Source organism: Aquarana catesbeiana, linkage group LG01 (assembly GCF_042186555.1).
Source record: "Aquarana catesbeiana isolate 2022-GZ linkage group LG01, ASM4218655v1, whole genome shotgun sequence".
In the NCBI taxonomy this organism is placed as follows: domain Eukaryota; kingdom Metazoa; phylum Chordata; class Amphibia; order Anura; family Ranidae; genus Aquarana; species Aquarana catesbeiana.
The window spans coordinates 682,681,638-682,705,190 of record NC_133324.1 but is presented as its reverse complement, the minus strand read 5'-3'; the positions used below and the strand labels follow the sequence as shown (position 1 = coordinate 682,705,190).

General features: G+C 43.1%; 1 protein-coding gene across 3 annotated transcripts in view; it reads left to right on the top strand.

Moving 5' to 3' along the window:
- The window catches only part of SEC24D (SEC24 homolog D, COPII coat complex component), a 163,539-nt gene that overhangs the window by 95,230 nt on the left and 44,756 nt on the right, over positions 1–23,553 (top strand). For all 3 annotated transcript variants that reach the window (XM_073603216.1, XM_073603224.1, XM_073603209.1), the window contains exons 10-11: positions 7,674–7,789; positions 14,210–14,334. In XM_073603216.1, the coding sequence (XP_073459317.1) occupies positions 7,674–7,789; positions 14,210–14,334 (241 nt within the window). The remainder of the gene's footprint in view (positions 1–7,673; positions 7,790–14,209; positions 14,335–23,553) is intronic.

The window sequence follows — 23,553 nt, the reverse complement described above, 5'->3', positions numbered from 1 at the left end:
GGCAATAAGTGGGTAAAGTAAATGAAGCAAAAGTAAATATCCCAACTCTGATTATTTGTAGAAGAGAGCAACAGTATTTTTGGCAAAAAAAGACCTAAACAAATATAATTCATAATGGTTGCGAATGCACTGCAGTCCTCAGTTTGTTTTATCTGTCAGATACAATGTTTAACATATATATTATATACAAGTACCATGCTGATGTTGTTTAAATACTGGTTTGTGGTGACAAGTAAGTAGGATTTAGTTTTAATGTTGAATTAAAAATATTAGTGTTAAAATAGTGTTTATTCTAGTCTTCTCTATTATATTTCTTCATGATGCAGAAGCAGGATGAATAGAATTTGAATTTAAAAATGATTTCAATAACAATATTTCAATATGTGGGTGTCACGCTTACCCTGAATGCAGATGGTCAGACACTAAAGCTGGCTACTGTGTTCTTCACCTATGGCAGCCACCTTTCACATAAGGCAAGCAGGCTTACTGGTGCTCGGTTGCCCCCAGGTCTTATACACAATGCTGTAGTTCCTGGCTACCACGCCAGGGCAGGTGCAAACTGAGCACAGAAAACAGGTACTTGTGGTTGGCAGACAGGCAGAGTGGTTTAATGACAGTCCAGGTGAAAGATAGGCAGAGTTCAGAGAATAGTCGTTATCTGGTTCGAGGTCATACACAGCGAAATCCAATCTTAGCAGAGCAGGGCAGATGGACAGGGGGCTTGATCAGATATTACACACGTATCACTCTGTATCAGAAGCATGAGACTGAGGGCTAGTTCACACTGGTCCGACATGCGCTCCAACTTCCAGAGCGTAAGTCGCAAAACATGTCAAAAACAATGGTTCCCTATGAGGGCCGTCTTAACTGGTCCGACTTGTGTCGGTCTGACTATGAAAATGCTCCTTGCACTACTTTGGTCCGACTTGGACACAATTTCAGCCCATTGATTTGAATATAAGTCGCACCCAATTTGGATCATCATCTTAACTGATCCGACTTGTGGCATGCGACTTGTGCTCTGAGGATCTTGAGGGGGAATCCCACATCAAAATTAAAAAAAAAAACGGTGTGGAGTTCCCTCCTCAAGACCATACTAGACCCTTCTGTAATAATATCGATTGTGAGAGGAAACCTCACGCCAAAAAAAAAAAAAGGGCGTGTCCCCCCTCCCCAAAATCCATACCAGACCCTTATCCGAGCATGCAGCCTGGCAGGTCAGGAAAGAGGGGGGAGAAGCGAGCGCCCCCCCCCCCCGGACTATACCAGGCCACATGCCCTCAACATGGGGGAGTGGTGCTTTGGGGCAGGGGGGCTCTGCGCCCCCCACCCCAAAGCAACTTACCCCATACTCATTCACATGGGGAGGCGAGATCTGGGGGCCCCCTTTTTAAAGCTAGCTTCCAGATTCCGATAAGCCCCCTGCCTGCAGACCCCCACAACCACCCCAAAAGCAACTTACCCCATACTCATTCACATGGGGGGGGAAAGCTGGGGGCCCCATTTTTAAAGGTAGCTTCCAGATTCCGATAAGCCCCCTGCCTGCAGACCCCCACAACCACAGCCCAGGGTTGTTGGGAAGAGGCCCTTATCCCCATCAACATGGGGCGCAGAGCCCCTACTGCCGCAAAGCACCAACCCCCCTATGTTGAGGGCATATGGCCTGGTATGGTCCAGGAGCGCTCGCTCATCCCCCCCCCCACCGCGTTCCTGACTTGCAGGGCTGCATGCTTGGATAGAGGTCTGGTATGGATTTGAGGGAGGGACCCCACGCCATTTTTTTAAAATCATGGCGTGGGGGTTCCCCTTAAAATTCCCCCTCATGATCCATACTAGACTCAAAGTCGGATCTCGTTCATTGAAGTCGCAGGGCACAGTCGGATCAGAAGCCATGCAATTTCCGTGTCGGAACAGTGTGAACCTAGCCTGAAGGTTTCACTGGTGTATAACAGGTTTGGTTTCCACCCAGAGACTGACCACATTAATCACCTTGCAGGTGGACACAGAGACAGGGAAAATGGCATAACCAAAATCAGGATGCTGGAATAGGGAGCAGGAGTGCTAGATGCTCCTGACAGTGAGCTTATCTTTCTTACTAGCATAAAATATTGATCACTTTTTTTTTTTTTAAATAATACATTTTATCTATTTAGGGTCTGTTTACACCATAAGCATTGATCTGCATCGGGCAGTCATTGCCAATGCAGTCCCAATGCATAGACAAGTCAAATTGTCTTGTGTTTTATGAGTACATTTTTCCCAATGCAATGGTGTGCGCTGAAAAAAATGTAAGACATGCTGTACATTTAGGCAGCATGCTTTGGTGCATACATTTGGATGCAGGCTGACATCCTCCTTTCCCCCGCTGCCGCTACAGCATTCATCCTATAGGAGGCAGAAGGCACGGGATGTCCGGACAGAGGGCGGGACATGCGAGACGTGCTTTTCAAGTTCACAAGATGGTGATTTATTGCTAGGATGCGGGGCGGTCCCCTGCCTGGTAACATGGATTGCAAGTAAGGAAGGGGAGACATGAAGGGGACCGGTATATAAAAAAAAGGCAAGGTGTTATGAAGGGGACTGAAATTAATGTAAGGAGGGGGGCTGTGAAGAGGACTGAGATGAAAGTAAGGGGGTGGGGGGGCTGTGAAGGGGACTGAGATGAAAGTAAGGGGGGAAGCTTTGAAGGGGACTGAGATGAAAGTAAGGGGGGCTGTAAAGGGGACTGGGGTGCCAGGAATGGGGGTTGTGAAGGGGACTGGGGTGCAAGTAAGAAAGTGGGGATGTGAAGGGGACCAGTATACTAAAAAGGTTGTGGGGGGAGGGCTGTGGAGAGGACTTGGTTACAAGGAAGGGGGGGGGGGGGGGGAGTAAAGGAGACTGAGATGAATTTAAGTGGTGGCTGTAAAGGGGACTGGGGTGCAAGGAAGGGGGCTGTTAAGTTGACTGTAGTGCCAGAAAGGGGGGTTGTGAAGGGGACTTAGGTGCAAATAAGGATGGGAGGGTACAAAAAAAGGCAGGTTGTTATGAAGGAGACTGAAATTAATGTAAGGAGGGGGGCTGTGAAGGGGACTGAGATGAAAGTAAGGGGGTGGGGGGGCTGTGAAGGGGACTGAGATGAAAGTAAGGGGGGGAGCTTTGAAGGGGACTGAGATGAAAGTAAGGGGGGCTGTAAAGGGGGCTGGGGTGCCAGGAATGGGGGTTGTGAAGGGGACTGGGGTGCAAGTAAGAAAGTGGGGATGTGAAGGGGACCAGTATACTAAAAAGGTTGTGGGGGAGGGCTGTGGAGAGGACTTGGTTACAAGGAAGGGGGGGGGGCTGTAAAGGAGACTGAGATGAATTTAAGTGGTGGCTGTAATGGGGACTGGGGTGCAAGGAAGGGGGCTGTTAAGTGGACTGAAGTGCCAGAAAGGGGGGTTGTGACGGGGACTTGGGTGCAAATAAGGAAGGGAGGGTACAAAAAAAGGCAGGTTGTTATGAAGGGGACTTAAATTAATGTAAGGAGGGGGGCTGTGAAGAGGACTGAGATGAAAGTAAGGGGGTGGGGGGGCTGTGAAGGGGACTGAGATGAAAGTAAGGGATGAGCTTTGAACGGGACTGAGATGAAAGTAAGGGGGGCTGTAAAGGGGACTGGGGTGCCAGGAATGGGGGTTGTGAAGGGGACTAGGGTGCAAGTAAGAAAGTGGGGATGTGAAGGGGACCAATATACTAAAAAAGTTGTGGGGGGAGGGCTGTGGAGAGGACTTGGTTACAAGGAAGGGGGGAAGGGGGGGGGGGGCTGTAAAGGAGACTGAGATGAATTTAAGTGGTGGCTGTAAAGGGGACTGGGGTGCAAGGAAGGGGGCTGTTAAGTGGACTGAAGTGCCAGAAAGGGGGGTTGTGAAGGGGACTTGGGTGCAAATAAGGAAGGGAGGGTATGAAGGGGCCCAGTATACAAAAAAGGGGGGGTGGGATTTGAAGGGGGCTGGGATACAAGGAAAGGGGGGCTGTAAAGTGGATTGGGGTGCAAAGAAGGGGAGCCGTGAAGGGGACTGAGATACAAGGAGGGGGGCTGTGAAAAGGACTGAAATGCAAGTAAGGGGGCTGTAAAGGGGACTGAGGTGCAAGGAAGGGGGCTGTAAAGGTGACTGAGGTGCAAGGAAGGGGGCTGTAAAGGGGACTGAGGTGCAAGGAAGGGGGCTGTAAAGGTGACTGAGGTGCAAGGATGGGGGGCTGTGAAGGGGATTAGGATTCAAATAAGGGGGAGCTGTGAGAGGGACTAGGATGCAAGGAGAGGGGGGTTGGAATGACCGAGGCATGCGAAGAGCAGCGACCGCTCAGCCCATATAAACTAATGACAGGCTGAAACGGCTGCCATTGTTTGCATGTAGCCACACACAATGCAGTTAGTGTTGGATTTCTGAGCCTGGACAAAAAAAAAAATCTTTATTACAATATTACTAAACAACAAAAAAACCCCCAGTGGTGGACTTTTAAGGCACATAAAAAAATTTAAATATTTTTTAATACAAATATAATTGATTGAGTTTAAACAATAAAAACACGGTAATCATGTGACACATATTGCTCGGAATGCATATCAAAACTTTTTACATCAATGTACATACAATATTATATTGTATAATAATAATATAATATATAATATAATAATATATAAGTATTGTATAATATTACCATGTCTGCAGTCTCTCTGGTCCTCTCCTTACCATGTCTGCAGTCTCTCTGGTCCTCTCCTTGCCATGTCTGCAGTCTCTCTGGTCCTCTCCTTGCCATGTCTGCAGTCTCTCTTGTCCTCTCCTTACCATGTCTGCAGTCTCTCTGGTCCTCTCGGATAGTATGTCTGCAGTTTTTCTGACTATCTCCTGTAGTGTTTCTGAAGGGGGCACGAAAATGTTTGCCCAGGGTCCCATTAACATTAAAGGCGTCCCTGCATACCATGTTTGATCAGAATAAAATATGATAATTTACAAGGGGGGTGTTTAGGGGCGGGGTTGGGTGGGGAAACTGATGGCAAGTAACTCTTAAGGCCTGGCTAGTAGCTCATGATTTGAAATTTTGAGCCCTGTACATTACATATAAATCATTCACAAAAAATAACCACATCTTATACAAGAAAATGCAAAAACCGACCTCCCTTATGAATAATAGAAGAAGAAAAAATATAAATGTACAGTATCTCACAAAATTGAGTACACCCCTCACATTTTTGTAAATATTTTTTTATATCTTTTTATGTGACAACACTGAAGAAATGTCACTTTGGTGAGTGTACAGCTTGTATAACAGTTTAAATTTGCTGTCCCCTCAAAATAACTCAACACACAGCCATCAATGTCTAAACCGCTGGCAACAAAAGTGAGTACACCCCTAAGTGAAAATGTCCAAATTGAGCCCAAAGTGTCAATATTTTGTGTGGCCACCATTGATTACCCGCTTAGGCTCTGAGGAAGGGGGTTCTCCCCCGAAATGTGTTAGCCATCGCTTTATCAACTTGATGTCCGGTCCGGGTCTGTCAATGTTCAGAACTGCGTACCTGCAGCATTGTCAAGCCTGTCACTCATGCTCGTTTGTGAGTATATATTTTGCTGTTTTACACTTCAATAAAATGTTACCAGTGGTAATGCACTAGGTCGGTGCGCCCTCATTTCTTTCTTTTTTTCTTTAGCCTGTAAATACCCATTATTCTGAGGAGGGCTGCAAGACAGCAGATACCACTGATTTGGTCATACCACACATTGAGGAACTAGACACCTGAGCGCAGGAGAGATTTCTACCACCATTAATTTCCAGCACTGCCTTAACCCTCTTGGACATGGAGTTCACCAGAGCTTCACAGGTTGTCACTGGAGTCCTCTTCCACTCCTCTGTGATGACATCACAAAGCTGGTGGATGTTAGAGACCTTGCACTCCTCCACCTTCCATTTGAGGATGCCCCACAGATGCTCAATAGGGTTTAGGTCTGGAGACATGCTTGGCCAATCCATCACCTTTACCCCTCAGCTTCTTTAGCAAGGCAGTGGTCATCTTGGAGGTGTGTTTGGGGTCGTTATCATGTTAGAATACTGCCCTGCGGCCCAGTCTTCGAAGGGATGGGATCATGTTCTGCTTCAGTATGTCACAGTACATGTTGGCATTCATGATTCCCTCAATGAACTGTAGCTCCCCAGTGCTGGCAGCACTCATGCAGCCCCAGACCATGACACTTACACCACCATGCTTGACTGTAGGCAAGACACACTTATCTTTGTACTCCTCACCTGGTTGACGCCACACACGCTTGACACCATCTGAATAAAAAAGTTTATCTTGGTCTCATCAGACCACAGGACATGGTTCCAGTAATCCATGTCCTTAGTCTGCTTGTCTTCAGCAAACTGTTTGCAGGCTTTCTTGTGCATCATCTTTAGAGGAGGCTTCCTTCTGGGATGACAGCCATGCAGTCCAATTTGATGCAGTGTGCATCGTATGGTCTGAGCACTGACAGGTTGACCCCCCACCCCTTCAACCTCTACAGCAGTGCTGGCAGCGCTCCTAAAGACAACCTCTGGAAATGATGCTGAGCACATGCACTCAACTTCTTTGGTCACCCATGGCAAAGCCTGTCCTGTTAAACCGCTGTATGGTCTTGGCCACCGTGCTGCAGCTCAGTTTCAGGCTCTTGGCAATCTTCTTATAGCCTAGGCCATCTTTATGTAGAGCAATGACCAGTATGAGAGAGTGAGAGCGATAACACCAAATTTAACACACCTGCTCCCCATTCACACCTGAGACCTTATAACACTAACAAGTCACATGACACTGGGGAGGGAAAATAGCTAATTGGGCCCAATTTGGACATTTTCACTTAGGGGTGTACTCACTTTTGTTGTCAGTGGTTTAGAAATGAATGGCTGTGTGCTGAGTTATTTTGAGGGGACAGCAAATTTACACTGTTATACAATCTGTACACTCACTATTTTACATTTTAGCAAAGTGTAATTTCTTCAGTGTTGTCACATGAAAAGATATAATATAATATTTACAAAAATGTGAGGGGTGTACTCATTTTGTGAGGTACTGTATATGCAGATTAGGCATCTTTTAGGCATCTCTGATTTGGGGGATTTTGAGCGCTTTATTACAATAGCTGTCTATATTTTTCATTGATTTCTATGGAGTGGAGCAGTATAACCAGGTGCAGGTGAAAGCACCATATAGTTATGGGATATGGGAAGATGACTTTGGGTTGAGGTTAATACAGCCACTGGACCTGTCATAAGAACTGGTCAAGAGTGCTGACTAGGCCTGCCCTTTCTGCCTTCTCTGATCATAGATACTATAGCTTCTATCAGTGAAAAGTGCTTTATGAATAGAGGACAGGCGGATGAATTAGAGGTACTCCTCCATTGAGAGAGAACTTTGCACTGATGGATGCTATAGTACAGCTTCTATGAATGAAGGAAAGGGTGGACATAGTCAGCACTCTTGACAAGTTTTGTGGCATGGCATTTCTGTGTTGCACTAAATAAGTCTGATCTTGTTGAAGTGGTATGTTGATAACTGAAGCACTAGAATACCAGGTGCTAAATGCTAATAACTTTTCAATAAAGTATGATTCCAACAGAAATGTGTTTATGTTTCCTAATCATATCAGTTCTTTGAATAATTTGTTTTTCTGTTTATGTTTTGTTAGTCCCTCCATTCTACTTTCAACATCTGGACCATATTGGCAGAAGAGTGGACCACTATGAAAGGCCAGAGCTATCTCTGGGATCTTATGAATATGTTGCTTCATTGGATTACTGCAAAGTAAGTGTATTGTAGGCTTAATCTTTTTCCTTTAATTCTCTGTCCAGCATTTGTTTTATCTCTGTCTTGAAGTGCATTTCTAAAGCTTCTTGTAATTTGAAATAACATTTTGGCTTAGTGAATCATAACAGGAGATTGCAAGTTTTTTTTTTGCCTTTTAAGCACTTGAGTCCCTGAGTTTTTTTTCTCCTGAAATCCCCATGAGTCTCAGAGTGTTCTTTTCATTTTTGTATCACGCGGCTGTGTGGGCGGGAGGGCAGGGGTAGGTGGAGGCAGGAGCTAGAACATGTTACATGTTCCACCCTAAATACGGGTGAACCATGTAACATGTTCCAAAGGTGAACTTTGCCTTTAACCACTTCAGCCCCCGTAAAGGTTTTACCCCCTTCCCGACCAGAGCACTTTTTACAATTTGGCACTGCGTCGCTTTAACTGACAATTGTGCGGTCATGCGACACTGTACCCAAACAAAATTTGCGGCCTTTTTTTCCCACAAATAGAGCTTTCTTTTGGTGGTATTTGATCACCTCTGCGGTTTATATTTTTGGCGCTATATACAAAAAAAGACCGACAATTTTGAAAAAAAAGTTTGAGCTCGCCTAACATAGCACAGCCTGCACTCTGGCACATGTTACACACTTCCGGTGGCTCCGGAACTCCTCAGGCTTCTAGCAGTTAAGTACCGCTCGTCCAAGCAGCGTCAGAGGAACCTTCAGAACTCCAAGGCCTTCCCAGCTGCAGGCAAGGGCAAAAGCAAGATGGCACCCGAGCCTCCGGAGCCTGATGATTAAACACAGCTCTCCGAAGCAGATCCAGCATCCCCTGCTGACAGTTTCCATCAATTCCCTATGGATTTGGTAAGTCCATTACCAACAGACTCTGACACTGTGCTGGCAGAATTCCGCTCTATAGTGCGGGATGAGATCACCATGGCCTTCCGCAAGCTTTCCTCTGACCTAGTGAAGCATCTTAAAGAGATAGGCCACCACACATATTCGTTGGAACAGCGCATGGACTTAGCCACCACTGTACTTGAAGGCCATGAGGAGGAAGTGCATAAAATGTCAGCTGAACTGGAGGCCATGCAAGATAAACTAGAAGATGCTGAAAATAGGGCCCGCAGGGATAACCTTCGCATCCAGGGTGTCCCTGAAGCTATTACTGACCTGCAGGGCACCGCAACTGCCTTTTCTCAGGAACTCTGGATCCCTTGCCCCCAAGCCATCAGAGGGCCCGGCAAGGGACATAATTATCAAATTCGACTACTACCGCACCAAGGAGAGACTCCTACAGTCTACAAGGGTGCAGCAAGACCTTTCCTTCCAAGGCAACCCTCTCCAGCTGTTTGCGGACCTCTCACCGGTAACCATCGTAAGACGCCGGAGCTTTAAGCCCTATCTACGGGTTCTGCAAACCCATGGGATCAAATACAGGTGGGGTTTCCCTTTAAACTCTCATTCTCGCATCGGGGTGGTCAATTCCACACCTCTTCTCCATCTGATCTATGACGCCATTTTCAAGACTTGAAGTTCGACTTACCTCCTTCCCAAGAGGAGGCACCGTCTTCATCCTCTCGACCCAGTGCTTCTTAGCCCTCTCGTCTGTTCTCCCAATCTTCACAAAAGTCTCAACCCAGCTCCCAGGCACTGCAAGACTTGCAGGCCCAACGTTTTAAGAACATCCCTATGAGCTGATGGCGGCTGTCTCACTTCCTTGACTTCCACATATCGCTACCAGCCCGATGATTTCCTGGGGCAGTCTTGGTGCATTTTTATTGCCCTCTGATACAATATCCTATGCTGCATCTGGTGGAACTCATAACATTGTTACAGTACTACTGAAGGGCTGTATTGGACCCTATGGCGTTTGTTCCCTGCCCCCCTAATCCCTTGCTTCGAACCTTGATATGGGGTTGTGGGTTTCTACCCTGTCATGGGACACCTCATTTGTGCGATGGTGGCCTTGGGGGACTGTGACTTACTGTGACACAACATAATAGGTTAATAGTATTAGGTATTACTGTTGACTTTCTGGGGCGGTTTCAGTGTAGCAGTTTGTGTCTGGTCATCTGGCCAACTCCTGCCATTACTACTTCAGGAGATTCCTGAATGTTACACAGTGGGAGGGCATCTGGTTCCTAGATAGGTTGTTTATTTACTATATGTTGGATGATCATCCCAGATTGCTTGCGGTTACTTTTATATAGTCGACGGATGACTGTGGCCTCCAGTTCCCACCTGGAGGTGGGATAGACTTAGATGGTGTCTTTCTACTCTTATTTCGTTGGTTAAATTGCCTATTTTACTATGAGAGTTCAGTATTTTTACTTAATGGTTTATTGGTTTAACAGGGTTGAGATGACATTTTCGATCGCTCGTTCACCCCGGGAGGCCCTGTTTGAGGATGGCAACCTCGGTGACTGAGGGACCTATTTTTACATATATTCATATATCTTTAACCATTTGAGTTTCTTTTGTGCTTCCTATAGTGTGCTAGGTTTTGTGCTAATAATATTTTAGTTGATCTCTTTATTTTAGGATGTTGAGTGGTTCCAACGGACCACTGCTCCCCCTATGTGCCAGCACTTGGCTAAGACAGTAGTCTTGGCCAACTTCCAACCTCCTTGTGAGCCTTTTGTCCCACACAGTGATGCTTTAACGCTTTACTTGTTCACTGTGCTCCGAGTATTCCTCAGCCTTTTCATGTCCTACGGTTTGCTTCTTCTCTTTTCTTCCTTACTTGCTTCTTTTCCTCTTTCCCCTTCTCTCCCTTCAGTGGGGTGTGTGGGCAGCATCGTTTTGTGGCATGCCTCTCTGATGCCATGACACTATATAGCGTGCTTACAGGAAACCCATTTTTCATCCTCCTCCTGCCCTAAATATTTTGATTCCCAGTATCCTCAAGTTTTTGGCTAATGGCCCAACTAAACAGAGAGCAGTACTCATAGCTCTATGCAAATTAGTCCCCTTCAGTTGCAGTAAATAGATAGCAGACCCAATTGGCAGGTACCTCCTGCTACCAGGTACTATTCAGGACACTGAGGTTACTATCCTGACTTACTATGCCCCAAATATAAACCCAGGGCCTTTTCTAACTTATATCTATCTGCTCCTTGTTGAAGTCCCATCAGAAGGGTACCCTTCTTCTGGCGGGTGACTCTAATGTGACGTTAAACCCTGCTCTTGATAAATATCCTTCGGAACACAAAGCCCCTTCTCCTGATGCTAACATTTTTTTACACTCTTTACAAAGTCATGACCTGGTTGATGTCTGGAGAGAGCTTCACCCCCTGGGTAAGGACTATACTCATTACATACATCCCCATCTTTCTCACTCCAGGATTGATCACATGTTCGTGCTATGGAAGCATCTCCCTTTAAAGGAGAAGTTCAGCCTGAGCTCATTTGGCTGGGCTTCTCCTATTGGTCACAGGAGTGCAATTTGTTTTGCACTCCTGTGACCCGTTTTTAGAGAGGTCTGAAGTCCGCACTCTGATGACGTCACTAAGATCAGTCCAGGCACCATGTCATCCTGACACTGGGAGTCTGGATCCGCCAGGTGCTGGACTGATAGCCGTCTCAGCCTCTCAGCGAGCGAGTGAGTAGATAATCTCTGCACTTGTCTATATGAAAGAATCGGCAAACTCAGCAGGAGAGATTGTCATAGGGGGTGAATCGAGATCATGATTTTTTAACGATTAATTGTGCAGCTCTACTGTCCACCTCAAAACGCAAGGCAAATTCGCACCTCATACAGGACAAAAAAATGGATCAAATTCGCAGTACATCTCATCACAGTAGTGTGAACCTAGGCTAAATGTGTTCCCTATGTGTGCTTTCTAACTGTAGGGGGACTGCTTTGACTAAAGGAAAACAGAGATCCATGTTTCTGCTTAGCAGGTATGTCATTTTGCGCTAAAGGGCCACCCTGCCGTAGTAAATGTACATGGGGCAGTCCTTAAGCAGTTAAACACGTGGAAGCATTGTGATTAGGATCGGAAGCCCAAAGCTAATTGTTTCAGCTACAGGGCTTAGAGCTGGACCCTGGCTGTCACAGACAGCTGGCAATTTCAGCACTAAAAGCTGCTGACATCTACAGGGGCTGCTATGTCCAGGTGTCATGTTAAAATGGTGCTGAGACAACAACTGCTGACCCTATGCCATTTAAAAGGATGCCCGGGACTCAAGTGGTTACCATATTACTTCAAAGCTGTTTCCTTATCTAAAAAAATAAAATATCATATTTATTCTGGCTATATCAACAGTAGATTTTTTTTTTTACCAAGGTATAGAAATGTTAAATGAATATTATAAACCATTTCATTAAAACCAAGTCATTAATTATTGTTATCGAAGTCAGGGTTTTTCAACCTTTCCTCGGTCAAGGCATCCTTTAGGATCGTGCACATTCCCGGGGCACACCAGTCTGCACCAGGAGGTGCATCTGAGCGCACATGCTTTTTTGCGCGTTCCCACACGTTGCAGTTTTTTTTATGAGCTGCTCTATGAGTGTGAAACACGCAAAAGGGTGCCAGCATATTTTTTTTCATTAAACTTTGGTACCATGTGTTTTCGCAGGCTCAAACATACGCGCATTTTCTAGATGTGTGGGGATGTCATTAACAATTAATGGCACCCATGCGTACCTGCAAACGGCAGCACATTTTTGTGCAGTGTGGAAAAAAACACAATTTTTCACCTGTTACCATACTGCACTTGGTGTGAGCAAGCCCTAAAATTGACTCTGTGAGGCAGAGTTCAGTGATCTGTAGGTTGTAAACACCCCTCCACCCAAATTCCCCCTCCTAGCACAAACCCTCCCAAATCTCTTATCCTAGGACAACCCCCCCAAATTCCCCCTCCTAAAATTACACCCCCAAATTCTCCCCCCTTAAATCGCCCCTCCTTGTACAACTCGCCCCACACCCAAATCACCCTCCCAGCACAACCCCCCCCCCCCCCAGATACCCCCTCCTAGCACAACCCCCCACCAAAATCACTCGCCTAGCACAACCCCCCAACCTGCTCCCAATCCCCCACTTAGCACAACCCCCCTCCCCCCAATCCCCCCCTCTTGCTAGCACAATTTCTGTCCCTACAATAATGACAGCAGCGGAAAGGGGGGGGGGCGGCGGCAGGAGGAGGCATGGGTTGTGCTCTCTATGCCACCCCACCCAACCCCCCCCCCTTTCCCCAGCTCCTCTTTTTTCCTAGCTCTTCTCTTGTCTGTACATTTGGCTTTGAGTGATCCTCTGTTAACTGTTAGCACAGGAGGGAAAAAGCACTGTTTGCTGTGTACAGAGGAGCTCAGCCCGCACCTCCCCCGCTCTCTGCTCCTTTCTGTACTCTTGCCGGCAAGTCCTTAGCAACCGATGACGTCATTGGTTGGTAGGACGTGGTCGGGTGGCCAGCATATCTTTCTGCTTTTCTGCTGCAAGAGTACAGAGAGGAGCAGAGAGTGGGAGAGGTGCGAGCTGAGCTCTCTTCTTCCTCTGTACACAGGAGCTAACAGGATTGCTCAGATTGTGCTGTTCCCGCGGTACCCCAGAGGAATCCTAATGGAACCCCAGGGTGCCACTGCACCCCCTGGTTGAGAGACATTGATATAAGTACATTTAGTCATGATAGTTTTGCTTCACGCCTGGATATTTATACCAAACTTTATTTTTTATTTTGTTTGCCTTTTTTTATCAAGATAATACAAAGAACTTGGATGAGATCTTAAAACAATGGGGTCATCAATAATAAGAGGACCTACATTATTTCATGATGCATATAGTAATCAAAATGTGTATATTATCCGTTTATTCGATAAGCTGTGAATTAGCATGGAGTCTGGTTAAAACAGAAATACAAGAGAGGATGGATATTGCTGTTACCATTCCTCAGTTTTAGTTAGCTAGGGCCATCCTACTAAGAGCAGTAAAAGGTCTCCATACTGAATCAGTGAAGTGCCAGCATCTAAGTTCCAAAAGTTGTCATCTCCTCCAAAATTCTCATCGTTTACTGTTCTTTGAGTGAATGTTAGCTGTATTTTGGCTGCCTTTCTGTTATGTCTATTTCTAGAATATGTTTTATATTATTATTTCAGAGCAGTAACATAGGCTTGATGTCTGGTAGTTTATGAAATGTGACTGCTGCAGAGAGCATTTCTAGGAAAAAATATTAGCGTATCCCCATTCCAGTTCCCTGATTCAAATCTTATGTGGAATCATGCTGGCTCCGTCATGTTCACACACAAGTTCTTGTCTCTGCATACATTTACATTTTCCTATTAATTACTTATTGTTATTGACCATTTACATACAGTATCTGATTATTGTGTTTTTGGTTTATTGAATAGAATATGTGACTAGGTGATATATTTTACCACTTACTAGCTTTGCAATAAGTGGAATTATCTTCATTTCTTTGTCTTTAGCAAAAGAAACCGCCCAATCCACCTGCTTTCATTTTCATGATAGATGTATCATACAGCAACATTAAAAGCGGTGTTGTTAGACTGATATGTGAGGAGCTGAAGACTCTGCTGGATAAACTTCCAAGGTAGGTTTATTGGTGTTTTTTAAAGTGCTTATAAACCTCGGACATGATATATGAACAAAACATATCCTTCTATAGTGTACTTTTCTCAATTAAGAGCACTAAGTGCCATTTCTGTCTGCTGCTTCATTCCTCTGTTATCAGCATGAATCACTTCTTGCAAGTTTTGCTGACACCAAGAAAAAAAAGGTGACAGGGGAGGGACCTCCAGCTCATTGACAACTCTGTTCCTGTGTGCTGTATGGGGGGGGGGGGGGTCCCCTTCCCTTCCCTTCAATTAGCTCTCAGAGTTCTACAGAGTGTAACTTCAGCTCTCTGCCCCCCTTTTTTTGGACAGCTCACACAAGCTCTATAAATCTAGACGTTGAATGGATATAGAGAAGAGAAGACTTATGCAACTTATTTAGGAAGATGTGTTTCATCTCTGTGTATCACCTGAGGCCAGTCACGTCACTGGGCATATTTGAGGGTTTATAACCACTTTAAGTTTACCTTTAGATTTATACAATCCTGAAACTGTTAATAAGTCAAACATAAAATTTCCAAGTTCTGCAGTACTCAGCTCATGGTGCTAATGCTACTCCCACTGTTTACATTCTTCTGTATGTGAGTTGGTATCTGAGCAAGATCAGTATCTCTTCTTTCTCCATTCTCAAAGCTCATCAGTACATAAAATTATGACTTTTAGATGGGGGAGGTCTTATATCAAGGGATGGAGCTTAAGGATAGTGCGAGAAGGGTCTTCAAAAAGTTTCTGCACTTTTATATTTTCTTTGGAAACGGTGAGGGTGGGAGGTGTTTTACTAATGGTATTAAAAAGTTGGTACGACGCTGAAAAAAATGCATCACAAAGAAAGGTGACTATGTAGAAAAATTATATAATTTGTTTTTGAAATTCTTATTAAAAAAAGTTTAAAAAAGTGTGGAGACTTTTTGAATAACTCTTGTATGTTAAATTGAGCATTCAGGCAGCTGTTGTACAAATGACAGACTGACCATAAGTGAGTCCGTTATTGGAAATCCAGGCTCCTCCAGAATTGTTTGTTATTATACATCCGGACTCCTCCAGCATTGATTAGGAAGGCCATATTTCCAAACAGGAACATTAGGCCTTTGCCTATCGGTAACATTGCCTGAGCACCACCTGCTGCTGAAAAAATTACTGAAGCAGAAATCTCCTTTGCCATAATATAGACCTCCTGTAGCTGGCGGTAAATGATCTCCCAAATTGTAAATAGTCTGTTTATTAGCGTTGTAGTCATTTCTTTATTTTGTTTGGCTGACTGTGTTGTGTCCCACACTCAGATCCTGGTTACTCATGGCAGCTGCAGGAAGCTCTGCATGAATTCCACCTATGCCACCTAGTATTGATAGTGATGGACAGGCAAGTGCAGCAGACATATTAGTGACCATCTGCAGGGAGAAAGGATATGGCCTGCGACTTCTTCCTATATTAGCATGTTTCTGCAACTAGATGCTCCTTCTCCTTATTATGCTCTTTTATGGTCTGTTGCTGCCAACTGATACTGCTGTGGCTACTCACACCCAAAAAATGCTACTGGAAAGTGTAGTCTCTTAGTGGCTCGGCTAGCCATCCTTTAGTTCTGAGGGTAAAGTTAAAGTGTTACTAAACCCATAACAGTAAAATCAGTCTGTATATGCAGTAAAGCATGCTTGTTATAATCACTGTGGATCCTAAGGGATTAATCATCTGCATTGTGTAAAAAGTCTGTTTGATCCTGTCTTCTCTGATCCTCCCCTTCTTCCACTTTTCCCAAACCATCTCCTGATAAGACAGAGCCTTCGGAGTCACTCTGCACATGCTCAGTTTGGTGTGTTTTGCTAGAGAGAGTTTTTTTTCTTGGGAGAGTGCATGTGATCAGCACAGGGCCAATCAGCGCTGTCCAGAGAGAGGGTCAGGGAGCATGCATCTTCATAGGACATTCAGAGGAGAATGAAAACTCCTCCTACAAGCTTTAACCAGACACTGATAGAAGTCACAAGACTGCTATATACTGCTGATAAGAAGAGGTATTTAGCATTTTATATTTACTAAAATAATTGCATTTCCATGTTCTGTTTACTGTGGGAGACCAGATATAGTGAATGCAGGTTCTGGGTTTAGTAACACTTTAACCTTTCTATATGACCATAAAAATGCTTATACACAGTTGCTTATTTATGAATTTCCTAAGCACATTTTTTCCTTGGTTATTTTCAAACGACAGCCATTAGGTAGATAGTGTGACATATTTATTTTCTCTTAATTCTACATGGACATTTATTGCTTTTCTTGAAACATATGTGCGTATCTAGGGAAATGTTTGATGTCATAACAAAGACACAAATGGGTAGCATATAACTTCTTTGCAACTCTGCATATTCTCAAAGTTTTAATGTATGTACTGTATGATTCAAATGTAAGTCTTTGGGTGTTTTTAGACAACTCTACTGCCACCATCTGCCCATATCTCAACACTGCAAGAATAAATATTTACTTTGATTTTCCAAACATATAGAGTGAAGGACTATATGACAAATCCTGTAAAGCAACACGAAAAAGATTTACAGTCTTGTTACTAGTGTGTAAAAAATGATTACTTCTTCTGGGTTGCCACACCAAATTCTTGTGCTAAGTTCACTTATAGAATGTCAAAACTAAAGATACATTTCTTAAAATAAGGATGCCTGAAATATGTTGTGGTTAATAACTGATGAATATTTTGTAACATATGTAAATGTTACAAGCCTAGACAAAACAGAATGTAGCCATCAGCCATTTCTACATGAAAGCATCTCAGTTCTGGAAAGATATTGGGCAAGTCATGACCTCACTTCAGAAAACCCCTTGACATGTCCCATAGGAGAAATGCAATTACTGCCCTGCTTAGTTGGAGTGAAAGAACAACATGAGATAATGGCTCTGTGCTATGAATACTGAAACATGTCTTGGGCATGCTTCAAGTTTTTACTGGAAAACCACCAATGTATCACGTTTATACATGTGCCTTCAGAATCTTGGAAAATCACAACATGAAAGAAAATGTGGTTTTATTCTCTCTTGTCTTTCTCTAATCGTGTTGATAAGACAGAACTATAGCTTACCTTACTAATAATGAACAAACAGAGAACATTTGGCATTTGGGTATAGAGAAACAATTGACTGTAAGCCAGAGGAGGGGAAATATGTTTTTTTGCAGTTGGATGTAGGGACCATTTGGATGTCAGAGTAGAGATGGGTGATGGGTGCAAACTCCACAACCTTCCAATCCATCCTCAACCACCCAGATTCTAATATATAGTGAACTGATTACAGCAGAGGTGCCCAACATGTTGACCTTCCTGGGCCACATTGGAAGAAGAGGAATTGTTTTGGGCCACAAATAAAATACACTATCAAAAAGGATAGATGATGAGCAGAAAAAGTCGGGCAGATCACGAGTTAACGATCACTGATATAGATAATGAACCTGAGTAATAAAACTTTCTTTCTTTGTAATTTTTTTTATTATAAAAGAGGGAACATGAAACTAGTACAATATTTTCACACTGTTTTTGATAAACTTAATGCATCAATATCTGGTTTGATGGCTGTGGTAGCAATTCTCAATGAATTCTCAAGGTGCTCATCAGATAATTTAGTTTTAATTCTGCACTTTGTGTGATTCATTCTTGAAAATAGTTGCTCACAAATATAGGTGCTGTCGAAAACTGATGACATGAATAAGGCGTGATTGTGAAGAGTGGGATATTTTTCTTAAAGCTTATAAAAGCTCAGTAAAGATACACTGTCAAATGTTTCTTCGGCTACATGTGTTTGCTAAATGTAAATGCATTTTTACAAAAAATCCCCTCCAAAAATTCAACAGTTTTTATGAAGGACTAAAGGCAAAACTTTTTTTTTTTTCATTTTGAATAGAGTAAGGGGGAAGTTATAACCCCTGTTGGTTTATTTTTTGCCATCTGTGGGAGATTTATCATCACTTTCTGTCCTATAGCCGAACAAGAAGTGAGAGGAAATGCATGCAAATTAAGGGAATCCCTTGGGGACCCCCAGGTCACCAGAACTAGTGTCCCCATTTGAAGATTTCCCTTCTGTTACTTTTCTGGGGACAACCCAAAGATGCCAAAATTTCCCTTCACTTCCTATCCTGTAGCCAAAACAGGAAGTGAGAGGAAATTGCTCCAAAGTGAGGGAATCCTGGGGTGACACTACTCCTGCTCCGATGACAACCCAAAATTTGGAATTTTCTTTTACGTTCGCTTACGACGATAATGGTAAACAGGACAAATAGAGAGGATAAATCTCCCTAATGGCAGCACAAACAGAAATAAAAAGTCACCGGTGTTGTAATCCCTCTCCACTCTGTCCAAAACTAAAGAAAAAGTTTTGCCTTTAGTTATACCTTAAGTAAGTTTTTCAATTTTGTGTTTGGCGGCATTCATAGCTGTCTTGGGCTGAAGGTTGGACACCACTGGGTTACAACCTTCTTGACCTACTGTGCAATGCAGTCAGTGTTATTTTTTTCTGGAACAAACTATTTTTATGTATTAAATTTGTTCATTTACAGTTAGGTCCATATATATTTGGACACAGACACAGTTGTTTTCAGGTATTTACCAAAACATATTCAAGTTTTAGTTATTTAATGGATATGGGCTGAAGGTGCACACTCTCAGGTTTAATTTTGAGGGTAGGCACATCCAAATCGGAGGAAAGGTTTAGGAATTACAGCTCTTAGGAATAGCCCCCCCCCCCCTTATTGAATCAAAAGCTGTTTCATGGCCAGGTGTGGGCTACGCCTTCATTGTTTCTTCATCAAATAAGCAGGTAAAAGGTCTGGAATTTATTTTAAGTGTGGTATTTGCATTTGGAATCTACTGCTGTGAACCTACATCACGCGTTCAGCTGTCCATGCAAGTGAAACAGGTCATTGTAAGGCTTCAAAAACAGATCAAATCCATCAGAGAGATAGCAGCAACATTAGGAGTGGTCAAATTAACAGTTTGGTACATTCTGAGGAAAGAAGAACGCACTGGTGAGCTCAGCAACATAAAAAGGCCTGGATGTCCACAGAAGACAACAGTGGTGGATGATCACAGGATCCTCTCTATGATAACGAAAAACCCATTCACAACATCCAGACAAGTGAAGGACACTCTCCAGGAGGTGGGCATATCATTATCAAAGTCTACAATCAAGAGAAGACTTCACAAGAGCAAATGCAGAGGGGTCACCACAAGGTACAAACCATTCATAAGCCTAAAGAATAGAAAAGCCAGATTAGACTTTGCCAAAAAAAAATCTAAAAAATCCAGACCAGTTCTGGAAAAGCATTCTTTGGATGGATGAAACTAAAAATAATCTGTACCAGAATGATGGGAAGAAAAAAGTGTGGAGAATGCTTGGAAGAGCTCATGATACAAAGCACACAATGTCATCTGTAAAACATGGTGGAGGCAGTGTGATGGCATGGGCATGCCTGGCTTCCAGTGCCACTGGGTCATTGGGGTTTATTGATCATGTGACAGCAGACAGAAGCAGCCTGATGAATTCTGCATTGTTTAGAGATATACTGTCAGCCAAATGCAGCAAACTTGATTGGAGCTTCACAGTATACATGGACAATGACCCAAAACACACTGCAAAAGCAACCCAGGAGCTTTTGAAGGAAAAGAAGTGGAATAGTCTGCAATGGCTGAGTCATTCACCTGATCTCAACCTAATTGAGCATGCATTTCACTTGCTGAAAGCAAAACTAAAGGCAGAAAGACCCACAAACAAAGAACAACTGAAGACAGCTGCAGTTAGAACCTGACAAAGCATCAGAAAGGAGGAAACCCAGTCTTTGGTAATGTCCAAGGGTTCCAGACTTCAGGCAGTCATTGCCAGTAAAGGATTCTCAACAAAATATTAAAAATGAACATTTTATTTATGATTATCTTCATTTGTCCAATTACATTTGAGCCCCTGAAAATGGGGGTCTGTGTATAAAAATAGTAGCAGTTCCTAAAATTTGTACTTAATATTTATGTTCAACCCCTTGAATTAAAACTGAAAGCCTGCACTTCAAATTAATTTGGATTGTTTTGTTTTATTTTTATTCTGGTGACATACAGAGCCAAAAGTATGAAAATTGTGCCCGTGTCCAAATATATATGGACCTAACTATATATAGTGCCAACATATTTAGGAGTTGTTAAAAAACATTCAACCAGGAGAGGTTGCAGTCTGATACTACAGTCATACCAGAACACAGAAACCTATTACGAATCTTAGACATGATTTAGTACTACAGTTACTATATATCTTTAGTTATTATGGCCATTGATCCTAATACTGTTTTGAAGCATCTTTTGTTTAAGAGGAGCTCCAGGCTCCTACAGAAAAAATACTGTAGCTGCTGACTTTTAATATAAGAACACTTACCTGTCCAGGGATCCCGCAATGTCCTCATCTGAGCCGATTGTTCATTCAGCTTTCGGTGCAGGTGCCAGCACCTCTAGTAAGGGAAACAGGAAGTGGAGCCTTGGGGATTCACAGCTTGTTTTTTTCTACTGCGCATGCGTGACTCGTGTTGCGCATTATGAATGGTTCCATAGTCTTCTGGGACCTGTGATGTGTCCCAGAAAACTGCGGGGGAAGGAGTGGCGATCTGAGCCAGAAATAGGAGCAGGTACCTGTCAAAACCAGTACCTTCTCCCCCCAAAAAAGTGCCAAATGTGGCGGTGGAGGTGAAGGTGAAGGGTTGCAGTTAAGCACACTAAATAAAGAAAAAGAAAAAACGGAACACCGTTTATAGAGAGGTAGAGAATCCACTGACTCACCTGTGTGGTGTGGTTGTGCTTTTAATGGTTAGCATACATTAAATTGAGATAGTGAAACCGCACTATCAAAAAGAAAAGCACCATAAACCAAGCAGTTTGATTCAATTTATTAATTGAAATCTGTATCAATGACAGACTTCCTAAAAAAGACACCTTTATACTAGAAAACATAAAACATAACATGTACAAAACATTGTTAAAAAGACAATGCGGATTATCTACCCACATGCTGGAAACTGTATGATAAAGATAATTATCTCAAATATCAAAAAACGTATGTGAATTCCCATTTGTAATAAAGTGCACACTGAGCAGAGATAGCAATTGCCAAAATTGTGTTGAAGACAAAAGGATATCTTTAATCACCAAGATCAAACTCATAAATGACCAAAACGTAAAGTCCAAACTAGACACTGTATTTAACAGTTCTAGATGGAGGCAACTTTCTGTGTATAACAGAGTAATATCTCCTTATAGTCATGTGTATTGTAATTGGTCATTGATTTAAAGCAACAAATATTTCCTCAATATAGATAGAGAATGATTGTGGCAAACCGCAATGAATGTTGTTCAAAAAATGTTGCAGTTATGTAGTAGAAACCATTCCTTAAGGATTTCACAGTGAAGGTAACAGTAGATGCCAGATCCTTAATTAGAAAGGATTAAGAACAGCTGATGTGAAATTTTGATTTTCAAGACAGCAGATTTCTTTGTTTTAATAGATACAAGTCACAATATCTGTAGACGTATCAACTTCACAGTGGCTAGAGTAATATATCATAATTTTTCCAGTCAAATCTCAGCAATTCAGTGTTATTTGAAACAGTATGAATGGCTAATTGCCAGAGAAAGTACTAACTGTTACACTGTTTCAAAGAAGCTGGGGTTCAATGAACCAATGATTGGATCTGTTGAATGATGGCCACAGAGCTGTATTTCAATCCTTCAAAGTTGTTATCACATAAAGTTGCTGTAAAAGAGTTTTTTCTAGGTAATAGTGGTTACAATCCTTTTGTCAGTGCCCAGTGTTGCTCTATGAAGCCAGAGACAAAGCAAACCAGCCGTCCTATCCTAAAGTCCCTTTTCAGAGATCTTGCGACTTGTGTGGGTTCCATTGCCAGATTGAAAAATGACGTCACTTGATTGATGCGTTTCGTCCTCCAATCAGAGGACTTCTTCTGAAGAAGTCCTCTGATTGGAGGACGAAACGCATCAGTCAAGTGATGTCATCACATTATTCAAGCCCTCTGATTGGAGGATGAAACGCGTCAATCAAGTGACATCATCACATTATTCAAGTCCTCTGATTGGAGGATGAAAGGCGTCAATCAAGTGACGTCATCACATTATTCAATCCGACAATGGAACCCACACACAACACTAGATCTCTGAAAAGGGACTTTAAAGTGGTGTTCCGGCCGAAATTATACTTTTTCAATAAAAAAAACCCTATAATACACAAGCTTAATGTATTCTAGTAAAGTTAGTCTGTAATCTAAGGTCTGTTTTGTTAGTTTATAGCAGTAGTTTGTTATTTTATAAACTTACAGCAGGCCGTGGCCATCTTAAGTGTGGGCATTTGAAGCCAGACTGTATTTCTTCCTGGATCTCATCCTTGCAGATCTCACACATGCTCAGTGCAGCACAAGCAGTGTAAAAGGTTTCAGGTCAGGTTTCCATAGCAACGGCAGTGTCAGAGGACGTTGCCGCTCCTTCCCAGAAGGCATTGCAAACAGGAAATGATGCGATGGGCCACGGCCAGGGAGGAGGAAGTGAAAAATGAATACAGCAGGTATACAGTAGGTGCTGAGAAATTTTTTTTTTAAATATCCAATTCGTTTACAGTGCACAGTTTAGCGAGGGATGCTGAAGAGTTGTAAAAGTGGGTGGAACTCCACTTTAAGATAGGCTGGCTGGCTAGGGAACTAACCATGGTGAGCTCTCCTCCCTAGCGTGGTCATTTTTTAACAGGAAAGCAGAGGGACTGGCAGGAGCACCAAGGATTTCACACAAAGGAAACAATATAAAGAGAACAGGATACTTTTTCATACAAGTACATGGTACAGCAGGTGCATATCAGGAGTTTAAAATGCTGGGGTAACAAACACTTTAAGACTAATGCAGTGACTATAGCCCTGCTTTGGAAGTGGGGACACAGAGAAAGTCCCCTGTTTGAGTGTATGGGAGTGCTGTTTGCTGATTAAATGGAGCATCAGGTAAGTAAAAGTGCTTTTACTGTCACCTAGATAAGCACTTAACCCTTGCATTGGGGCTAAACTCGCACTTTTACTTTTTCCAAAATCAGGCTTTGACATCTATGTTCTGTTTTTGGGAAATTGTCTAAAATTGTTCTGTCTAAAGCTTGATTACATTTTTGATGAGACATCACAAGAC